At 40.0% G+C, this 20,653-nt stretch overlaps 1 protein-coding gene across 4 annotated transcripts in view; it reads right to left on the reverse strand.

Annotated features, from left to right (window-relative positions):
- The window catches only part of CTBP1 (C-terminal binding protein 1), a 251,664-nt gene that overhangs the window by 155,749 nt on the left and 75,262 nt on the right, over window positions 1–20,653 (reverse strand). The window contains exon 1 of one of the 4 annotated variants that reach the window (XM_055716535.1): window positions 3,982–4,102. The exons of 2 other annotated variants lie outside the window; for them this stretch is intronic. In XM_055716535.1, the coding sequence (XP_055572510.1) occupies window positions 3,982–3,988 (7 nt within the window). In that variant the 5' untranslated portion in view covers window positions 3,989–4,102. Of the gene's footprint in view, window positions 1–3,981; window positions 4,103–20,653 lie in introns of those variants that run through there. One more of the 4 variants, XM_055716478.1, reaches the window with a different exon arrangement.

The raw sequence follows: 20,653 nt of genomic DNA on the forward strand, positions 1-20,653 counted from the left end.
CATGCCAAGACAAATTTGGTGGGTGTAACCATACCAAATGACAGCTCTTCCCTTGTGCCTGAAGCCTGAGCCTCCCTTCAGAGGGTGGCCACTAACTGGCATGTAGAAGAGGAAGGTCTAGAGAAGACAACCCATTGCTTTGATGATGAACTCCACATCTTGCAAGGTCTGGCTGGATTCACCCATCTCACTCTATGTGAGCTTCAGGAAATAGAGTGCTGTTCTCTCTAAAATATGTTGTAACGGTGCGTGCTAGACCCCAGATCCCACCCCACGGGTGTACTACACGTGCCACCCTTTTTGCCTGTGCACTAGCTCAGGAATTTGGGGGACGAGGAGAGACCACAGGGAACAAGGACAGGATGAGCTAGTTACAGGTCAGGGTCCTTGTTGTGCCTAAGCAAGTCACCCTCCTGAAATGAAACCAAAAGAAGGTTTAAGTACTTAAAACCAGCTGCATCTCCTGCACAACTTTCCCAACAATATGTATCAAGTGAATCAGTTTCACTGCCCTGATGGCCACTCCACCACACATGCTCCAGTCCGTCCTGCCCTGCCACGATGCTTTAGACACGACACTGCTGGTTTGCAAAGCGAGTGGGCTCTGATGGGAATGTCAGCCCCGAAAGGCAGATGTTGTGTAAATTCATATTTCATAAACACAGCTAATTGTGACAAGAGGGCTATAAAAATCCTTGTACCGCTTAAATTATTTCTCCACTTAGAGCAACTCTACCACCAGAAGATGTTGCACATTGCACTTTATACTGAACTGGCAGTGCTGGGTGGTAACATTACAGCTCTATTAAATAACAGATATAAAAATTGCAGATCTTTAAAAATTACAAATTAATCTTCTGCCATCATTCAACACAACCACTTAAAAACAAACACACCATGCAACTGTCACTAAAAGTTTTCCCATCTAAGGCTGCGTGTGTTTAAATATGGAAACTATACTTCTGAAATAAACATAGCTGCTATCAGTGAAAAGTGCTACTACAAGTCGTGTTGCTATTAGACAGAAACTACCACCTTAGTGTCATATATCCCTCACACTTTACCAAGGAAATATCCTCTCTTCATCCAACAAAGTCACAATAACGGCAAAAAATGCAAAAACCAGCAATAAACCCACAAAACAATACCCGCTAAAACTTTGATATGTTGATTCACAGACGTAGGGAGGTAAAAGACTGTTAATCCAGAGACTGTTTTTTAATAAAGTTATGTTTTATGCATTTACTGATGCTGATCCTTCAGTAATCAATGTTTAGCAGATCCACTGTATCCATATGTATACTGCCGTCTAAATTGTTATCCAATTCATATAATTAGGAAAAAAGAAAAAACCAAACCTATTAGTTAAGTTTTAGCTTTTCTAGCCTATTTTTGCTTTTACATTTGGTTATTTAGAAAACTAGTTATTATATTTGGGGAAAAAATTTATTTACATGCATGTCCTTCAGGTAACAGTCTACACTTACTAACATTTATTAATTTAAGTGCAAGAGTAAGAAAAAACAAGGTTTTCTTCAGCTCTGTGTGGCCACAGGATCTGTACGTGGTAACAGATAAGCGATCTGGTACTGTGCAAAAGGGAAAGAAAAGACTTCATTCACTCCCTCTCACCTGTCTGGGTGAGAAAACAAGCAGGAGGTGTGGAGGGGTAATTCAGTTCTGCAGTACTCACGTCATCTTTCATATTTCTGTTCCCACCAGAAGCAGGCAATGCCTGCCAGCCTGGCTGCAGTTTATTTACACACTACTGGAAATCAGAATTTACTATTTAGACTAAAGACCCCTCAGCAGGTATCAACTAGGCACAGACATTATTTTGTCAGTTTTCTCAGGATGCTCTGAAAAAGTTTACATAAACCACAAAAACTATGCATGTCACTACGTAATGAAATCAAAATACAATAAATAAAATATACATGTGAATATTTCTACTTTTAAACAGTAGTTACTGAACTGCAGCTAACTTCATTTTAGAAGTACATATTGCTTGTATAAAAAGCATTTATGTCATAATGGAAAAAATACTTTATATATAGCTAGCTATGTTTCTCATATACTCAAGTATTCCAATCATTTGAATATTTTCATTTCACTTAAATCATTTGAATACATTATTAAATTCAATTTAAACTCCCTAGGTATCCATCATTTTAGACTATCTAAGTGATTTGAGTAGATGATCATGAAACCACAGGTATGCAGTTTTTTTCTAGGAGCTGACAAATCACCAATGGTGCAACAGGTGCTGTTTCCATTCATCGTTATTTTTTACAAAAAGAATGATGCTGGAATAGTCCCTCTCAGCGCTCAGGCTACCTGGGCACCCATGGGTACACGGGCAAGAGGCAAGGACCCACAAATCTGTGGCAGCACAGCTGCTCCGGCTGGTTCCCAACCCCAAGAGATACAGGGGCAGCTCCTGCTTGATGAGGCCTGACTGAAATTCTTCCAGCGCTCTCTGGAAAAACCTTTACAGCATCCTATGGCTTCGGGCTGGCAACAAAAATCTGAAGTTTTTAGGCCTAGCAATAGACTGGATCCATGAGCATCCTTCTGCCTTTACAACACACAGCAAGGGGTTAACAGCATCATGAGCAAACTCAGTGTAGATCACTCTGACTTCACTGACAGCACCACTGATTTTAACCCAAATTTCTATAAAAGGCACCTTAAAGGTTCTATGGCAATTTTATTCACAAGAAATATACGGGCAGCGATTTTTAATCTGCTCAGATAAGGCATTTGTATTGAAAATCTCTGCTGTTCACAGAAATGATCATGCAAATACGCTACAATTTCAAGTACTATCTCCAACTGGGGATGCCACACAGTATATTTAAATTTCTACCTCACTACTAGATGGCACAGAAAGCGCACGGCCCAATCGTAACTGCAATGCCACTCAGAGAACATGCCACAGAGAAAAGTTGTGAAACCTGTCAAAAGATTTTTCTGTCTTAAGGCACATCTCTGTCAAGAATAACTTTTACCAGGAAAACCACCAGGAAACTCAGAACTTAAAAAGAAGGATGCAGTTTTAATATGAGATTAATTATATGGCAAAAACATAACAGAGTTGACCATAGAACGACTTGTGAAAAAGAGATGCGATTAGATACAGTGCAAAATAACACAGAGCCAAGTGTGTCCCTGGACCGCCTAACAGATTGACAAGACAAGGTAAAAACAGAGGATACTTAACTTCCTATTTGTTATTTTAAATGTAAACCGCACAAAATACGTTCGGACAAGAACACATAGCTACCAGTTTTCGGTCTGAGGGCACAGCAAGGGAAACGGGCATTTGATCAGCCCACAGAAGTCACGGGTGGGACGGCTGGGGGTCTCCCGCAGGACACAGCAGCCCCAGCCCCACTGACTTTCTGCAATTCAGGCCTCGCACACCGCAATTTTCAACGGAGCGATGCTGACCGCGCAAACTCCGCCCGCCGACGGCCGGCTGCGGCGCAGGGCCAGCCGTACCTGCGCGGCGCCAGGGCTGGCCGGGGGTGCGCAGCCCCTGGAACCCCCCGCCCGCCCCCCGTCACCCAGCGCCGGGCTCTCCCCGGCAGCGCCGGCAGCCACAGCGCCCTGCAATAAACCGGTGCCCCGGGCCCGGGCCGCGGGCGCCGCCTCCGCAGCCCCTCCCGCTGCCGCCGGCCGGGCAAACTTCTGCGGGGCGCCACCGCCACCGCGCCAGGGACCCCCGCGCCAGGCGGGGCCGGGCGCTGCCCCCCGCGGCGCAGGAGGCGGCGTCCCCCGCGGCCGCCCCGGCCCCGCTGCGCGCTGGCGCAGCCCGGGGAGCGCAGGCACCCCGCCCAGCGCGCCGCCGGAGGAGGAGAGATCATGATAAAATCGTTATTAAAAAAATAACATACTTAACAACAAATCACGCGATTCGGCCGCGGGCCGGCGGGCAGGGAGGGCCCGCCGCACCCGGGCGCGGACCCGCGCACCCACCTTGCATCCCCGCCGCCGCCTCCCCACCGGAATATGCCGCCGCCGCCGCCGCCGCTGCTGAAAATACGGGGCAGGCGGGCGCGACCAATCGGGGCGGAGAGGCGCCCGCCCGCAGCCAATGGCGGCCGCCCGCCGCCGGCCCTCCGCCAACCGCGGCGCAGCTCATTACCCGGCCGCCGGCGGGGGCGGGGAGCGGAGCGGAGCTGAGCGCAGCGCCGCCGCGGTGGGGAACGTGCCCCGGGCGCCCGGCGCCGGTCGGGACCCGGCGCCCCCAGCCGCCGCCTCCTTTTCTTTTCCCCTCTATTAATTTTTTTTTACCCTTTTTTCTTAAAAAAAAACACCCTTCCCTTTTTGTTTCCTTTTTCCCCTCTTTTTTTTTTCATTTTTTCCCCCTCTCCTCCTCCTCCCCCCCCGCCCCCCCCCCCCCTTTTTTTTTTTTCCTCTTTCCCTCTCCTTTTTCAGGACCGGACTTTTTCTTCCATATTTTTTTCATACCCCACCCCGTACATCATACAGACCAAAAACTTCAGGACTCCCCCCTAGGAACTGGTTCTGCCAAGTGTGAAAGGATGCCTCCGCATCGCCCAGCACCCGCTGCTCCGAGCTCCGCAGCGCGGTATTTTCGAGAACCCAGAAAGGTGAGAGGTTGGAAATCCCTCCAGCCGCCTCCCGCCTCAGCCCCAGGCTCGGGAGAGCGCCTGTTCAGCCAATGGTTTTTAATCGGGCTACGCACACACTCAGCACATGAACAGGAGCAGCCCGGCGGGCGCAGAGCCCAGCCTTTAAAAATACCCAAACGAAACCAGCAGATGTTTCGGCCACACCAGCTCAGCACGCAACGCTTCACACTGTATCACCACAGCGAAATTATTAGCAAAGTAAACTTTCTTACGAAGTCCAACAAGTGTGGAAATAAATATCTGCTTTACTTAAAAAAATGTGGACTGCATAGTCTTATTTAAAAAAAAATAAATTTAAATTCACAAACATTTGTTCATAAAAATAAACTTTTCCATCAACAAAACTCATGAGCTGCTGTATATTACAGCAGAAAACTATCAACTGTAGAAGAGGGGATAAAAAACCTCAGAATTTTCTTTTGTTTTTCCAGTCTAGCATGACCCTAATAATTCCTGAGTTGGGAGTGAACTAAAAAAAGTGAGAAAATCGGCGCCTCCCGTTTCTGATGTCACACTCCTTCTGACCTTACCCCCGGCATTTAAAATCACTAAATCGTATTTGCTGAAAACTCTTGCCCAAACAGGCCACGTTATTAACACGTTCACGGTGTTTGGCTGATACGGAATAATATGTGCCGTGAAGTGATAAACCCGATACCAACGCAAGTCTTGATGATAATTTACAGGAGAAAGCTTTTCTTTTGCAGATCAAGAAAGGGCTTATTTGTAAGGTGCCCCAAGAGCCAAGAACTCTGTGGTGCTACGAACTGCTGACAGGCAACCAATAACTGTGACGAATTATACATTCATGGCATCTGCAACAATCGATAAACTGACTCACCAAATTAATAAAATATAGATCACAAAGCATACATTTTTATTAAAGAATAATTTCATGATAACCAAGTAATGTGGATGCTTCCAAGCATAAGATTAAATTACATGCTGAGCAAATCTGGCATTTTGTGATAAACTGCGAAAATAGTCTTTGCAACAGCAACTGAGGAAGAACACTGCTGACATAGTCTATAAACATGTTTTATAAAGCATAACCGAAAGTAACAAAAAAAAAAAAAAAATCATTGAAGTGGTGGTTAGAGAATCCACTACCATATCCACAATAATTACTTCCTAGACTTCTCCTTGCTTTGTAATTTATTCCTTCAAATATGTTGCTGATTTTTGTTAAAAGTAATAAAAACAGATTACCTACATGGGAGAATATCTACACCAAATTAAATCCTTAACTAGTCAGACTCCAGCAGTAATAATTATTGGAGCCCACAAAGATTTCTAGCACATTTAGGATGACGGAAAATTCACTTGGATGCACAAGGCAAGTGTCTTACCTGCTAGACCAACACTGCTTATCCCATTTGTGTGCCTGCTGAATAACTTTTAAGTTTTTGCTTGAATTTAGGAATATGATGAATCCCATTGGACTTGAAGGTCTGAAGCTATACACATGGTCAAGTATTTTCCTGCACAGATATTTTCCACTACTGATAAATGCATCAGGAAGAGCATGTAACCTCATGTAAAGGTATCAGAGAAGTCATTCCTTCCCCAGGAAGGAAGACGGCGCATCTCTTATGGCAACAACTTTACTTCTGGGAAGAACGCACTTAGGCACATCCTCAGTCTCCCTTAGCCTGCTAAGGTTATTGCTATACAGCCTCAAAACATGTCATAAATGAAGAATTTAAAATACTGAGATCCTGTTTATTAACATTTACAATTACAGTTTTAAATTTAAATTTACAGTTTATATTTGTATAAAGTTTACAATTCCTGAAACTCCTTAGTACGCAGTCTCTGCAGGCTATGACATACCGACAGCATTAGAAGGCTGTCCTAAAATTAGTTTTTATCCTCTATAATGCCAGATATGTGGTGCTCTTGGGCAGTCATCCCATGATTGAAGTCTTGTCAGATCTTCCAAATATTTGTTTTATCGTAAAACATCCAGCATTTCCTGGAAGCTGGTGCTTTCATACTTGCAGTGAGTATTTTACATCCATAATGTTTAGCCACTTTCTGAACTTCCATAGATCTCCTAGCTACACACATATAGTATGAGGTCTTTCCCATCCCTTCTTTCTAGCTAATAAATAATGGAATCTTAAATCTGAAATGCTGTCATGAAACAAAAAACAAATAGAGGATAAGTAATATAAAAACAATATTTGTTTATACTAGAACCATTATGAATTGAATTCTGTTTTTAAACAAATGACATTTAATAATACATTAAACACATAAACTAGAACATATTTGAAGTTATCATTCCATCAGCTCTTTCTCATGACATTCATCTTCTCAAAGGCCATATCCACAATTCAATCTAATCATTTACAGAATGTTAAGTTAATAAACAGACATGGCTCCTCAAAAATGCCTTACTACTTAGATATGCCTCCATTCTCCCTAACTATGGCAACCTAGATCAGTTTCTGGTGGTGATTTTTTTTAAAAAAAAAAAAAACCACAAACCATAATATTTGCTAGCATATTATTAGCAACTGGAAAATTATTATCAAATGTTATTTTCTTTCAGAATGAATTATCTTTATTTGGAAAATATACCCAAATATTTCCACTAACAAACTGCCATTCATTTAAATATTTCACAAATTTTCTGCATGGTGATTGTTTCATTTACTAAGAAAATACCCACATCTCTATGAATCTTTTCAGTCACCAAAACGTGACTACAGATAGCAGGAATGCATATTTTAAAGAAGCAGCAAACAGGACCAGCTTCAGAATTACACCCACTACCCTCAAGATAAGATGAGGCGAGAGCATTTTCTCTTGCCATAAATTACCACTCCCTCCTATCTGCAATTATTTAACTTTCAAAAATAGCTGCAACGCAGACAAATTATGAGCTATAATTATGCAAATTTATCCCTGATATTAAGACTGCATACATGCATATATGTATACCTACTTAGCCTATTCTAAAATGTATCTGCATGCATAATGTTAAATATTATCATCAAATATACCAGGATTTCTTTACCTTATCACCCAGAGTGACAACGTTTCCATCCTAAATATCTGTAAGACATTCCAGTGGTCAAAAATGCCCACTACTGCTTTTTATCTGTATGGTACCAGTCATTTGTTCCTGGTACATCTTCATCTAATAAACCTTCCCCCTTTGTAGATAAGAGTGCAGAGCCCTAAGCTCACAGTAGTCAAAAGGAGCATCAGCCAGGCTCCAGGGGAAAGGGAAAAACAAAAATGATTTTTTTTTTTGGTGTGTCTGTATATCACACAGAAGCTGCACCAAGGTCAGAAGTCCATACTCTAAAAACACCTGAAAGCTGGAAGTATTAGAAATAGCGTACACAGTTAGCCTCCGCTTGGCTGCTGTTGGCTACAGGACATTTGGTCAGACGGTGCTTATGGTCTGAACCAGTTCAATGATCATTTTACAAAGTACTTCAACTTGCATCATTCTTTTCTTGGAAACTGACATTATTCAATATCCTATGTCCCTCAGTGAAAAGCAAGTTAAAATTTCGCTACTCCTGCACTACTCTTCTGACTCAAAGCAAGCACCACCCACTTTGTCAAGGGTCTTGGTAGTCCACCAACTCCCCAACAAATTAACACTTCTGCTAGATCTCCACCATGCTGCAAAGTGCTGCCTCTCAGACAGACAGCTGCATTTCTCTTGCTCATCCATCCAATTATCCAGATACTCATCTCAGGCATGGGGTAACACTGCAGATCTTTAACAGCAGCACTGCTTCAAGGGCATTGTTTGAACTCCCATAGCTTTTCCGAGCCTCTGGTCCTGCCTGTGTGGCTTTACATCCAGCCATTTCCACAACCACAGCCCGTGGGGTGAGGGAAGGGAGGTTATACGGGAGGTAGCACCATGGGGAGGGTTGGGGCAGGGGCTAGGCAATCTCTGTATTCCCAGTGACCGGAACATTTCTTTTACTTATTAATATGTCAAATTTACAGCATTCATTATGCAGTGAACATTATACAGCAATGAATTCAGATTTTGGGGTTGTTTTTATATATATGTAGATGTATTATTATTTTTAAGAATTTAATATTGTTCTTTGCACTGTTATAGGGCTTAAAAATCCTGGATTCCCAGAGATCTAGGTTCCACTCAGAAACGTCACAAAAAGATGGCAACCCAATACAGCTGTCTCTTTCCATGCTTGTTTTCAATGGTGATAGAATATATTGCTACAATCAAAAGCCTCAATACTTTCTGATCTAAGGCACAAGAAAAAATGCTATTTTTAAAGTCAAAATCTGTTATAATGATAGGGTTGGGGTTTGGGGTGGGTTTTTTTTTTTTTTTTTTTGGAAGAGTAAACATTTATTATTTTTTTTTACTTACAGGGAAAATTCTGAATATTGTACATGCACATTCACATCATTTTGCAAAACTGTCAACACCAGATATACACTTCCTTCCTTGAACTATCTCCCTGTGTTGCAACCCTCATCTAAATTTGAAAATATTTTGGTAAACATAGCTGATGTTTCATGGGTGTAATTTTGAGACCATAAGGAATTTAAGAAAACAGTTGATACTGTACTAAAATCTAAAATAGGCTTTTAAGAATTTATCAGCTTACTCAAATCAGCAAATAATATGATAACTATACAGAAATGAGCATCTGTAGCCCACCTAGTTCCCCTTAAATTTTCCTCCCTGCAGTTTTGTTTTGGAACTTTTGAGGTCCTTTTAAAGGATATTCATACATTCTATTGTGGTAAAATATTTAATACACTAGTTAAATATATCCTTCTCTTAACACCTATATATCAAGATACTTGTATCACAATATTTATCACAATGGGTTTTTACTCCAGGAATAGATTGCCTCAAGTATAGTTGTGAACAGCCACATTTTTCGCAGATAAAGAAAATAGTTTGAATAGCATTGAGAGTGCTCCTGTTGTAACACATTTCTTAGGAGGTCTGAGAAGGATTTCCCTGGGGATGTTATAGGAGCTATGCAAAATAATTCCTTTTATGAATTGGCTCTATTATGGAAATCCCTGCATTTTTTTGCCACCCATCTCCTTGGAATGCTGCAATGGACTTAAGTGGTGCTCTGCCCACCAGGAATCCTCTTCCAGCAGCCTCAATTCATTCAGCATTTGTTGGTACTGCTTTTTTTCTTTCTGAAGCCATTTGCTTTCAGTTCTTTTAACTTTTGTTCCATACCATGTATCTTTAAGGATGAATACTCTACACTGCTCACATCTCCCTCTTACATGATAGTCTCTTCATCTCGCTCATTAAACTGTTCTGAAATTATGAACTCACACCAATAGAGCAGAAAATTCTCTTCCCTTGTTTTTATGCATATCACTGGGACTGCTAAAGCACACCCCATGATCATCCAAGTACTATTTACCTATAATGAGGATCTTGTTGCAAGTTCCTCTTTCACAAAACTCTGCTGTTACTCAGAAGATATGACCTTTGATTTTGCATTTTGAATTTGATTCCACTTCTATTAGCCCAGTTTTGAATGTCATCTCAGTTATTTCTGTACAATATCCTGACTCTCTTCTATATTTAGGATGTCTTCCAATTTTGTCATTAGCACAGCCCCTCTATTGATGCCAGGTGATCCATATTGAGCAAGTCAGGCTCAGTACTCCACTGGTGACTTCTCTTGCACACACCTTTTAGAAAAATATTATTTTGAGTAGCACCTGCCAGTGAATTTATGCAGGAAGAAATAGCTCTTCTTAGCTGAGTCTTCCAGCTGCAACCACTCTGCTTGCTTTCTGGCTCATCTTTAGGCTGAGTTAAGATATATAGCATGAAATTATGCCTACAGTTGCTTACACAAGGACCACATCTGGCCTCCACAACATCATTATTCAGCAGATGGTCGTGAGTAATATGTCCTGGCTCAAGGTCTTTAAGAATACTGGGCGCATACTGGGGAATCGGCCTCTGTGGTTGGAGCTGGACACACACACTCACGCTTTGTGGGATGCTTTCCTCCAACACCAAGGTCTCACTGACCTTCACAAGGCAGACAAAACTCAAACCTCAGCTTGTTTCTTCAATTCTGAGGCTCAGAAGCTTATAATTCTTAGTAGCAGTAAATGCTAATTTTTATGAGTCTTGAATTAATTCACAATAAGCTCCTCAGTATTCTATAAAATACACAACACTTGTAAGCGCTGAGGGCTGAGATGAAGGTGGCTTTTGGGGGGGTTGAGTTTATTGGGGTTTTTTTGGAACAAGAGATAATGTCTGAATTTCAAAACACTGTGGCGGTTTAGAAACGAAGAGTGAAGACTCCTCCAGGGAGGTGCAAGAGGCTGCTCCGTGCCACTGGCAGGCCAGAGTCTTTTAGAACCTCTAAAAAAATGGTTCTGGAAAAAAAAAAAAGTAGGTTTAACCATTTTTAGGAGCACTGCCAATACCAAGGCATCAAACCAGAGTCTTTGCCTGTACCTGTCTTCCCATCCCTACAAGGATCAAACAGTATCATTAAATCACACCGTATTGTTAAAGCGGTTCAAGACCGCCCCGGAGGCGCTGGACCAAGAGGCGCAGCTCTACAGGCAGTGATGGTGTGACAAACCCACTGCCTCTCCCAACGGGAAGATCCTCAGCTTGAAGCCAGCACGTATACGTACCTATTGCCAAAAGGATGGGATTTCTGCAGAGAGATGTCGGGTAGCTGTAGGACCTCTGCTAAGGCGTGTTCACCAAAATGCTGTATTTTAATTACACAATTACACAGAACTCAAAGCCCCAGTTCTGAAGTTTTGCAGACACAACCCTTCTTTCTGGCACAACCTACTTCGGCGGTTAAATTCTGAAGCCATGTGCAGAGCGAGAAGACTTTTCTTAAACCCTTCCAACATCAATAACACACTCCTAGTTATGAACTTCAGTTAGCTTTGTGCTCATTAAATCACAGCTGTTTCCCTTTGATGTAGTATTAGATCAGACCACTAAAAACACTCTGTGTGTGTGTATGTATACAAATACATTTTCCCCTTTGTTCTGCAAAACAAACTCTTAACAGAAAAGTGTTTATATTAAAACTAAGTAGAATTAAATGTCAATTAAGAGTTAATAATAGTCTTAAGATAACATTTCAGATCTATCATAATCCCATAATAAACTGACTGCAGAGCTGACCTTGTTTTGGTTTCAGCTATTGTTTTGACTCAGAAAGAAACTACCAGTTGATTTTAAAACCTGAATGATCTTAAACATTAACATCTCAACTGAAAATGCTCCTGGATCTTTCCTATTGCTCACAGGAGATCAACACACCTCATTTCACTTGCCTACCTGCTCATCACAGCTCTGAATACATGAGGAAGGTTTTTGGGGTTGTTTTGCCTTTTTTTTTTGAGAGTGATATATATATTAGTTAGTGCTTCTTTAACAAAAGCAGATGGACTTTGTTCCTACTCCTCTAGTCCTTCATAAGCTCTTTAGATCACAGATAACACAGAACTTATTTAGTGTATCTGGAATGAAAATCAGTTTGGATAATATAAACCTATTTTTCAATGCAAGGGATATGTTTGCTTTCAAAGCTGTCTGAAAGACAGAAAACAATCCACCAACTGAAGATATAAAACTAGGTAAAATATGCAATAATTAGCATTCTTCATTGCATTTTGCATTGAGAAAGAGTTCTTCATGCAGCCCATTTTGCAACACAAGTAAGAATAGAGCAGTTTTGATTGGTGAATCAGAAACAACAGCTTAAAATTTATTTTTAAGATTGTCTGTTCATATGTGCCTTTTCAGAAGAGTATATTAGCCTTCAGAAGCTCTAAAAATGGTTCTGCCAAAAAAATAAACAGGCTTAACCATTTTTAGAATCACTGGCAATACTAAGGCTTCAAACCAGAGTGTTTGCCTGAACTTGATGCTTCTTTCTGTGAAGGCAAGACCTCTGCAATTTGATAAAAGCAGCAACTGATACTGTAACAAAGACTGAACTCTACCACAATCCAAAGCATCCAATCTCATTTGCTAAAATCTATTGAAACACAAATACATTTCAGTTTACCAACATGCTTCAGGCCCGAGTTCATTTCTACATGAATTTACCTTTAGCTTGTAGGAGCATTTAATCACGTACCACATCACCTAAATTCTATGCACTACACAATAAGCTTTTTACTACCTTTGGAAAAGGAGATAAAGCTCAACAGCTAGCCATATTCATCTTTTTCTACCATTAATCTAATGAGAAGGTGGCAGATGAAGCTAGATTGGGGTATAAACGCTCTCTGGACTTTTATGCAGTATGTCACGCTTGGTTCAGGTCACTTGCTATAACACAAGTCTGCATCTTTATTCCTTCTCCAAAAGACAACGCTGCTAGAATCAGCTGTGTACCAAGTACCCACTATGTAATTTACAGTGCAGTAACAGTTACAGGGGCCAGAGTGACTCCCAGCGAACCCATACGTATGCTACATGGTGAATCCATATGTATTTTACATGGAGTGCGCATGGCCTATATATTGCCCCACGTCAGGCTTAAACACCTTATTTTAAAGTCATCAGCTAAAGTGCGTTTTGTACACTCTTTTGGGGCAATGGAAAAATAGGAGTGTTTTAACATAGTCCTGGCTGTAAATCCCCGCTTCTGGCACACATCTCTCCTCCTCAACCACCTGAATGAACCTATGATTGATGGATGAGGAAGAACAGCTTCCATTGTGTCTCAAAGACTTACACAGGACTTAAAACAGATTATTTGAACAAGGTTACTTTTTATTTAATCACAGAAGAAAAACTCTACTGAGTTTAAAAAAAAAAGAAAAACTGGGAGTAATTTAACAAGGTAGAAAAGATCACTAGCAGTCCTTGGCAGGAACAGCACTTAATAAGGTTGAAAAGCAACAGCCATTTAAAAAGAAACTAGTTTCATCTTGTTTGAACTAGGAACTCCCTACACAAACTAAGCAAATATTCTTATTCTTTTAATAACCCAAACACTTGAAGCCAAAGTAACAAAGCAAACAAATACGTTCAACAGTATTTTGTCACTTTGTAGCATCCCATATCTGGGGCACCCAGAAATTTCTGGGTAATACTAGGAAGTACTTTTATTGTTTTGCACCAATGAAGAAACTAGAAGAAATATTTTAGTCCCATGAGAGGGTCCATGTCACTTGCCTCAGTCTCCACACATATAAATTTCACAGGGCATACATAACTAAATGCCCTACACAGCCATTTAATCACATTAAGCGTCAAATGTTAGAATAAGAAAGCAGGAGTCATTTAAAAAAAACCAACAACCCATGTTAACAAAACAGGCACAAAATTAAAAAGGTAAAGGACTGATTAATGACAAGCAGCAAGATGATGATGTAAGAATAAAAATTAATCTTCATTGAAATTACTTCATTTTATGCAGAAAAATCTTTGCAAGCCACCATACAGTACAGAGACCTTCCAAGACTGACGTCTACAGTACCTTGATAGGAAATTCAGTCTTATCCCTTCTCTTACATCGAGCACTGGCTAACATACTTCTTACTATAAATACTTTAAGTCTGTAAGTAATAGCAGTATTGACATCTGTGATTATAGTATGGCATTAATATATAAAAAAGGATATTTTTTTCTATTAAGAAATACTATTAATATTGTGCCTAAACAATTTCCAAATTGTGTCTACAAAGACTGGACTTAAATCTTCTTTTTTAAAAGGTGCAATGGGTACAATAACAGAAGAAAAAATTGCCATATCACAATATCTCAGATACAAAATATCATTATAACGACATGTCATTTGATTATATAAAATCAAATAAAATTGAGACACTAAAAACCATCAGAAGTTATACTATCCCCTTCATTTTCCTTGAACTATTTTTAATCAAGTTCTCATGTGACCATTGATCTTTTATTCCATTTGCTGAGCACAATATAATTTGAATCTGACATTCCCTCCCTCCACCCCCACCCCCCCCCACCCCCCACCAAGAGGAAATCCCACCAAAGTGGTAAACTTGTTCTTTAACAGTAGCTGTATTTGAAAAGCCCTTTTGGTCCACTGGGCTTTTGGGGGGAGGAAAAGTAAAATCTCTTAAATTTAGAGCATTAGCAAATAAAAGCAAGAGAAATCTAAATTAAATGGCTCACTAGAGCATGTAACACTTCACAGAAATGAGATTTTACAAGGATATTGAAGAGCAGATTTTCTATATTTGAGGTCAACCAAAAGGGATGGGAGAAAAGAAAAAAAAGATATACTATGAGGCAATAGGGATGTAACATGAAAAGATTTGAGCTTTAATATACTTATTTATAAGTTATTTAAATGAATTAGCTAGGTATTGTTACAACGGAGATATCTGCTTAGAAATTTCTTTAGCGCATCTGACTAGGGGAATTAAAAAAAATGTAGAATCACTTCTCATTTGGGATGAAAAGGATCTACACACATTCATACAGCTGGTACCTTAGCAAGTGATAAGGCAAAAAAGAAAAATGTGTTTAAGCTTCCTTTATACTTTTTTTAATGTAAAAGTGGATCAACAAAACTATTTATGATAACTTCTTAAAGAAGTGTCAAAACTGACATTCAGCTTCAGAGGATATACAGGATCAGCAAGCAGCAAGATCCAAAGCAGATAGCCTAGCAGCAGAGCTCCTGCCTAGAGCTACAGGGTGTAAGGAATGGAGCCAAGAACCCCCAAGATACCAAAAACTAACCTTGCGCAACAATTTGTAACACTTCCTTCTAATCTCTGCAGTAATTACAGAGTTCAGGACCATCTAGTGCAAGCCAATGTATATTTTTTCCATTAAATGTTTTGTTTCTTTCATTTCCCCCCCCACTGATTTTAGACCATGTTACAGTTCAGCTCAAAAAAAAAGAAAAAAAAAAAGAAAAAGAGGGAGGACGGGAGAATTGTATGTCAAAAGGAGAATTAGGAATACAGAGTCTCTGTTTAAGAAAACATCTATGGTCTCAATAAAATACATAAATCGACTAACCAACTTGTTACGGCTTATTGTGATCTAGCCATGACAAAGCCATTGTCTTTGAAGGGACTGACTGTCAGCAGAGAAAAAAAAAAAACTTAATGATTTAATAAAAATACTTATTTACCTAAAATGTTCTGGTCCTACTAGAGCTGAAGAGCAGAAACAGATCCACAATTGCTATTACAGAAACCCAAAAAACGCTACTGCTCAAATAGAAAAGTAGAAGTAAACAGAGATTGCTTTAAAATAGTGATATTTTGGGGTTCTCCTATTTCCTGCTCATTGATGTCTGTAGCAAGAACAGAAATGTGTGTCTGCAAGGAACTTAGGACCTCAAGCACGAAGGGAGATGAGGGTAAAAGTATAACTAACCGTGCATTCTGAAAGCCAACTTAGTCTCAATGCGTTAAGGTTTCTGACATTCAAGAAAACCAGAAACCAGAGCTACTTAAGGATGTAAAATACTACGCATGTGGAAGCATTTTTTCATTCTGTTTTCTTAAGCTTCTCAAAGTTTTATTGATTTCCTCTCGATCTGAACAGACACATTTCTTTTGATATTAGTCAACCAACGGGTATCAAAACTACATAACTGAAGGTGTTGCATATGAATGTAAAATCTGCCGTGATAGAAAGAACTATAAGGTTCATTGGCTCTTGGATTATACAAATTGCTATAGTTAAACCTTGACTGTTTTCTTCACTAATGTTAGTGGAAGCACATAACTGGCATCAGTGCAACAATGAAAGTATTGAGTGGGAATAATAAATCATAGAATCACAGAATAATTTAGGTCTGAAAAGATCTTTAAGATCATCAAGTCCAACCATTAACCCAGCACAGCCAAGTCCACAATCAACTCATGCCCCTAAGCACCACTTTTACATGTTTTTTTAATACCTCCAGGGATGGTGGCTCAACCACTTCCCTGGGCAGCCTGTTCCAGTGCTTGACAACCCTTGCAGTGAAGACATTTTTCCTAATATCCAATCTAAACCTCGCCTGGCACAACCTGAGGCCATTTTCTCTTGTCTTACTGCTTCTTACCTGGGAGAAAAGACCACCACCATCCTTGCTCCCTCTGTTCAGGCAGTTGTAAGGGAGCAATAAGGTCCCCCCCAAGGCTCCAGATCATCCATAAAGGCATTAGACAGGACTGGTCCCAGCGCTGGGCCCTGGGGACACCCGCTGTGACTGGCCACCAGCGGGAGGTAACTCCATTTCCCACTGTGCTTTGGGCTCAGCCAACCAGCCAGTTAGTTGTTCCCCAGTGAACAGCTAACATTGCTGACATCAATTTTTCCTTGAGACTAGAACAGATATCCAATTACCTAAGGAGACCACACCGTTGCGGGGGGCGGGGGCCACATAGTTGATGAGTCTATAGCGGGTCACAAAAAGTTATATCAGCCATTATGGAATATAGAATGACCAGAATTGTCACCAGCATCTATATAACCCCCCTTACATAAAGGGGAAGTTTGAAAGGTCTTGAATTTCATTACATGCATTAGGTGGCACTGAGATTAGGTCTCCTTTAAGAAAAGATTTGAAGACAACACTTCTGAGGTAAAGAAGAAATTGCTGTTAGAAAAATGGATGTACTGTCCAGTCCTGAGTAGAACCACAGTGCATTATCCTACAGAATACAGCATCTCACAGAGTCCAGAAATCTAGCCTCATTCAAAGAAGTCCAGTGTCCATTAATCAATAAATTTAAAAGTATTTTTAAGGTTTTTTTAATCTTAGTTGATACGATCTAAAAAAAAATAAATCACTTGGCATACTAACATAGAGAAACTACTCTAAGAACTGAACTGCAATCAGGCTGAAAGAATCATTAATAAAATCTTGCCTTTAGTACTGCATAAACACACATTCCCATCTACGACCTCCAAAAACCCTACAGGGCAGCTGAATCATTGAAACTTTCCCCTCTGCATTTCTGATGTGACAGGATACACAGCAGAGATACCGATGTACCCAGGGCTCTTATCCCATACAGGCTACCAAAGACAACCTGTGTCGTCTCCATTTCAGCTGAAAGTAGTTTACAGATTTATCAATTTTTATCATCTCAAATACCTTGCCAGAAGTTCTATCATCTGAAGCTCAGAAAATATGTTACACATGTCTTGAATACACAGCATATCTAACAGACCTACACGATTTACATGTATTGGCAAATTTCAGATTATTTTAAACATTAATTGGTAATTCATGAAAATGGGTTTTGTTGAAAACCATGTAGATGTGCAGTTTTGCCTTCTAATAATATTACTTCCTTTAGTCTTAAACATTATGTTTGTTATAATGCTCACAAAACAGTGGATTTGCTGTTTCTAGAAAAACATGTAACTGCATCTCCCTTCATTTCACGACAGTACGTTGTGATATACTGTCCCTGTGCAAGCGCTTGTCTACATCGAAAAAAACCCCGCGCCCTACTACAAGTTTTTAATGTAAAGGTTAAGATGCATTTGCTCTCAAGCTCATTCTATTAAACTTTTTTCCCCTGATTAATGGTTAACCGGCAATAAGTTTGCACTTTTTTAGTGATATTTATTGCACATTACAAGCATCGTGCTGAGAAGCACATATGTAATAAGGTTTATTTCTATTTTCATGCTACTCCTTGCCAAAAAAGCACGGTGAAACCCATCTGTTGTATTTCCTGGCTGAGGTCAGACAAGAAAAGGAGACTCTACACAGCACTCTATCACTGCAAACGATATTGATTAAAGCAGAGTTTGGAGATGGAATCCAAAGTGCTTACTCAGAGCAGTCATTCAGCCTCATTGATATACTCAGATGAAAATATACATCAAATAGAACACAGAAGAAATAATGACCAGGAGACATGCAGCTCTGGAATCTGGTCAGGCAGGTCCCTGAGATAAGGACCTAAGTTGAGGCTGAAGCCTCAGAGAATTGTTTCTGTACATTTGTCCACATGTACCTTCAAACATGCAAATTTTTTGTACCAATGTTTTTCATTTAGTGCCAGTTATATAAACCAAGTATCCACCTGAAATATTGAAGCATATTTGGGTTGCCTTTTTTTGTACCTTGGACAAGTGATGCAAGTGCTTTGATAGGGCATGAGGATTTTTTCACTTTCTCAAGGAAAACAGATAGTCTTTCTTTGCAGGTGGCATGCCTTTACAACGTTCTAACTGTACTAACTTCCTCATTCAAAACGTGAAAAATGTTCTTCCTATTATCTGTCAAGCAAACTGATGTAACACAACGTTACTTTAATGTGTGAAGGAGTGTAAGTAATCAGGATGTTGGTTAAATCAGTTGAGATGATGCACTGGATTCTGATAAAAGAAGAAAGGCAGGCCACTAAAATATCAGACTTCAAGGAAAACAAAAATACCTGATATACCACTTATTTTGAAGGGAAAAGGGGTAGGCAGAACACCCAAGGATGGCTGTATGTTGACTACACGGGGAAATATTTCAGAATTGGAAACATTTCTGTATTTAGGAAAGCAAGGGTATATAAAAAACCATAACTGAAACACGCAGTTGCCAACCACACACACACAAAAAAGACAGTGCTCAAAACAAAAATTAAAGTACAGAGTCACTGTAGGCAGTACCATCACAACATACAAGGTTTTAAATGAAAATATAAAGAAATTCAACTGGATAACGCCAAATTTTGAAAAATCATTTGCAGTGCGGATACAAATATTGACATGATTGCAATATTTAGGTTTCAGCATAAGCACACAACATTTTTTCCTCACCCTCCTTTGAAAATTAGGTGCACATACTGCTTTTAAGGAGTGTTGCTTTCAGAGCTCCAGAAAGTAATGTTCTCAATATTAAAAATACAGCACAGCCAAGAGCCTAAGATATGCCTGGGCTCCTTGATGCACTCCAATGCAGGAATAAGAAAGTTACCTTTATCGTGAAGGTACAGTAACACAGCCAGCCTGGTAGCTTTCAAGAATAACTGCTCTCCCATCTAAAACTTCAGATCCAAAGAAGTTCACCTGGGCCCTTCTTAAGCCCAGATCCTTCCTATCACCTAAAGAACCTAAACGAGGTACTTTACTCAAGATACAAGTTCCTTGACATGACCTGGAAGTTTCTATCACTTCCAGTCAAATGTAATCTCAAGTAAAATCCTAGTCCCTTTATAGACTACCTTTCTTCTTCCACTCATTAGCAAGCTAGCTTAACTGTGGCTCACCACATCATCGATAAATGCAGGTGCAATATTTTGAATTCAAACCAGAAATAAAAAGTTCATACAGCATATCTCCACAGAATTTGTAAAACCTCCTGTGGATTACAGTCAAAAGGTACTTCTACACCCATTGTTGCTAAACTAGTGTCTCCTCATTGAAATTGCCAGTGTTATGAATAACTGACATCAATGGCAATGAAAATAGTAATGCATTTTTGGTAAAATAGGCTTTAAATAGCATCTTGTCAAAATCCAAAATTTTGTATTACTGTTAATTATATTCCAACAACTTGAGAGATTACATTTCAATAAGCCAGAAAGTTACCCTTTAGCTGAGGATGAGGTTCTTATGTAGACATGCTTGTTTTGATTTCTTTGATTCTTATATTCAACAAAAAGTCTCCTTTTATCATGTAGATGTTTGGGGGAAGGCCAAAGCAAACAGTTATACCAGCTCCATTCCATGCATCCTCATATCTCTCTGTAGCTCTATTACTTCTTGGACTGACATTAAAGGTTCAATCAGGAATGCCACAAGTTTACCGGATATTTCTCCATTCTTCCCTTGACTTTATCAGTGCAGTAGAAAGAAAACCGCAAGTTAACACAATACTGCATTGTGCAGCCCATAGACCTATCATGCAGATTTTACATGCTTAGGAATATAAAGAATGCTTGGCACAGTTGTAATTGAGACCATCTCTGAGACTGATAAACTGTTCTAGAAATGACACATCACCCCCTTTTTCTGTAGATGCCCAGTAGTATTTGCATCACAGTCCTTATTTTAGGGT

The sequence above is a fragment of the Falco cherrug genome, chromosome 1 (assembly GCF_023634085.1).
Source record: "Falco cherrug isolate bFalChe1 chromosome 1, bFalChe1.pri, whole genome shotgun sequence".
NCBI classification, from domain to species: Eukaryota; Metazoa; Chordata; class Aves; order Falconiformes; family Falconidae; genus Falco; species Falco cherrug.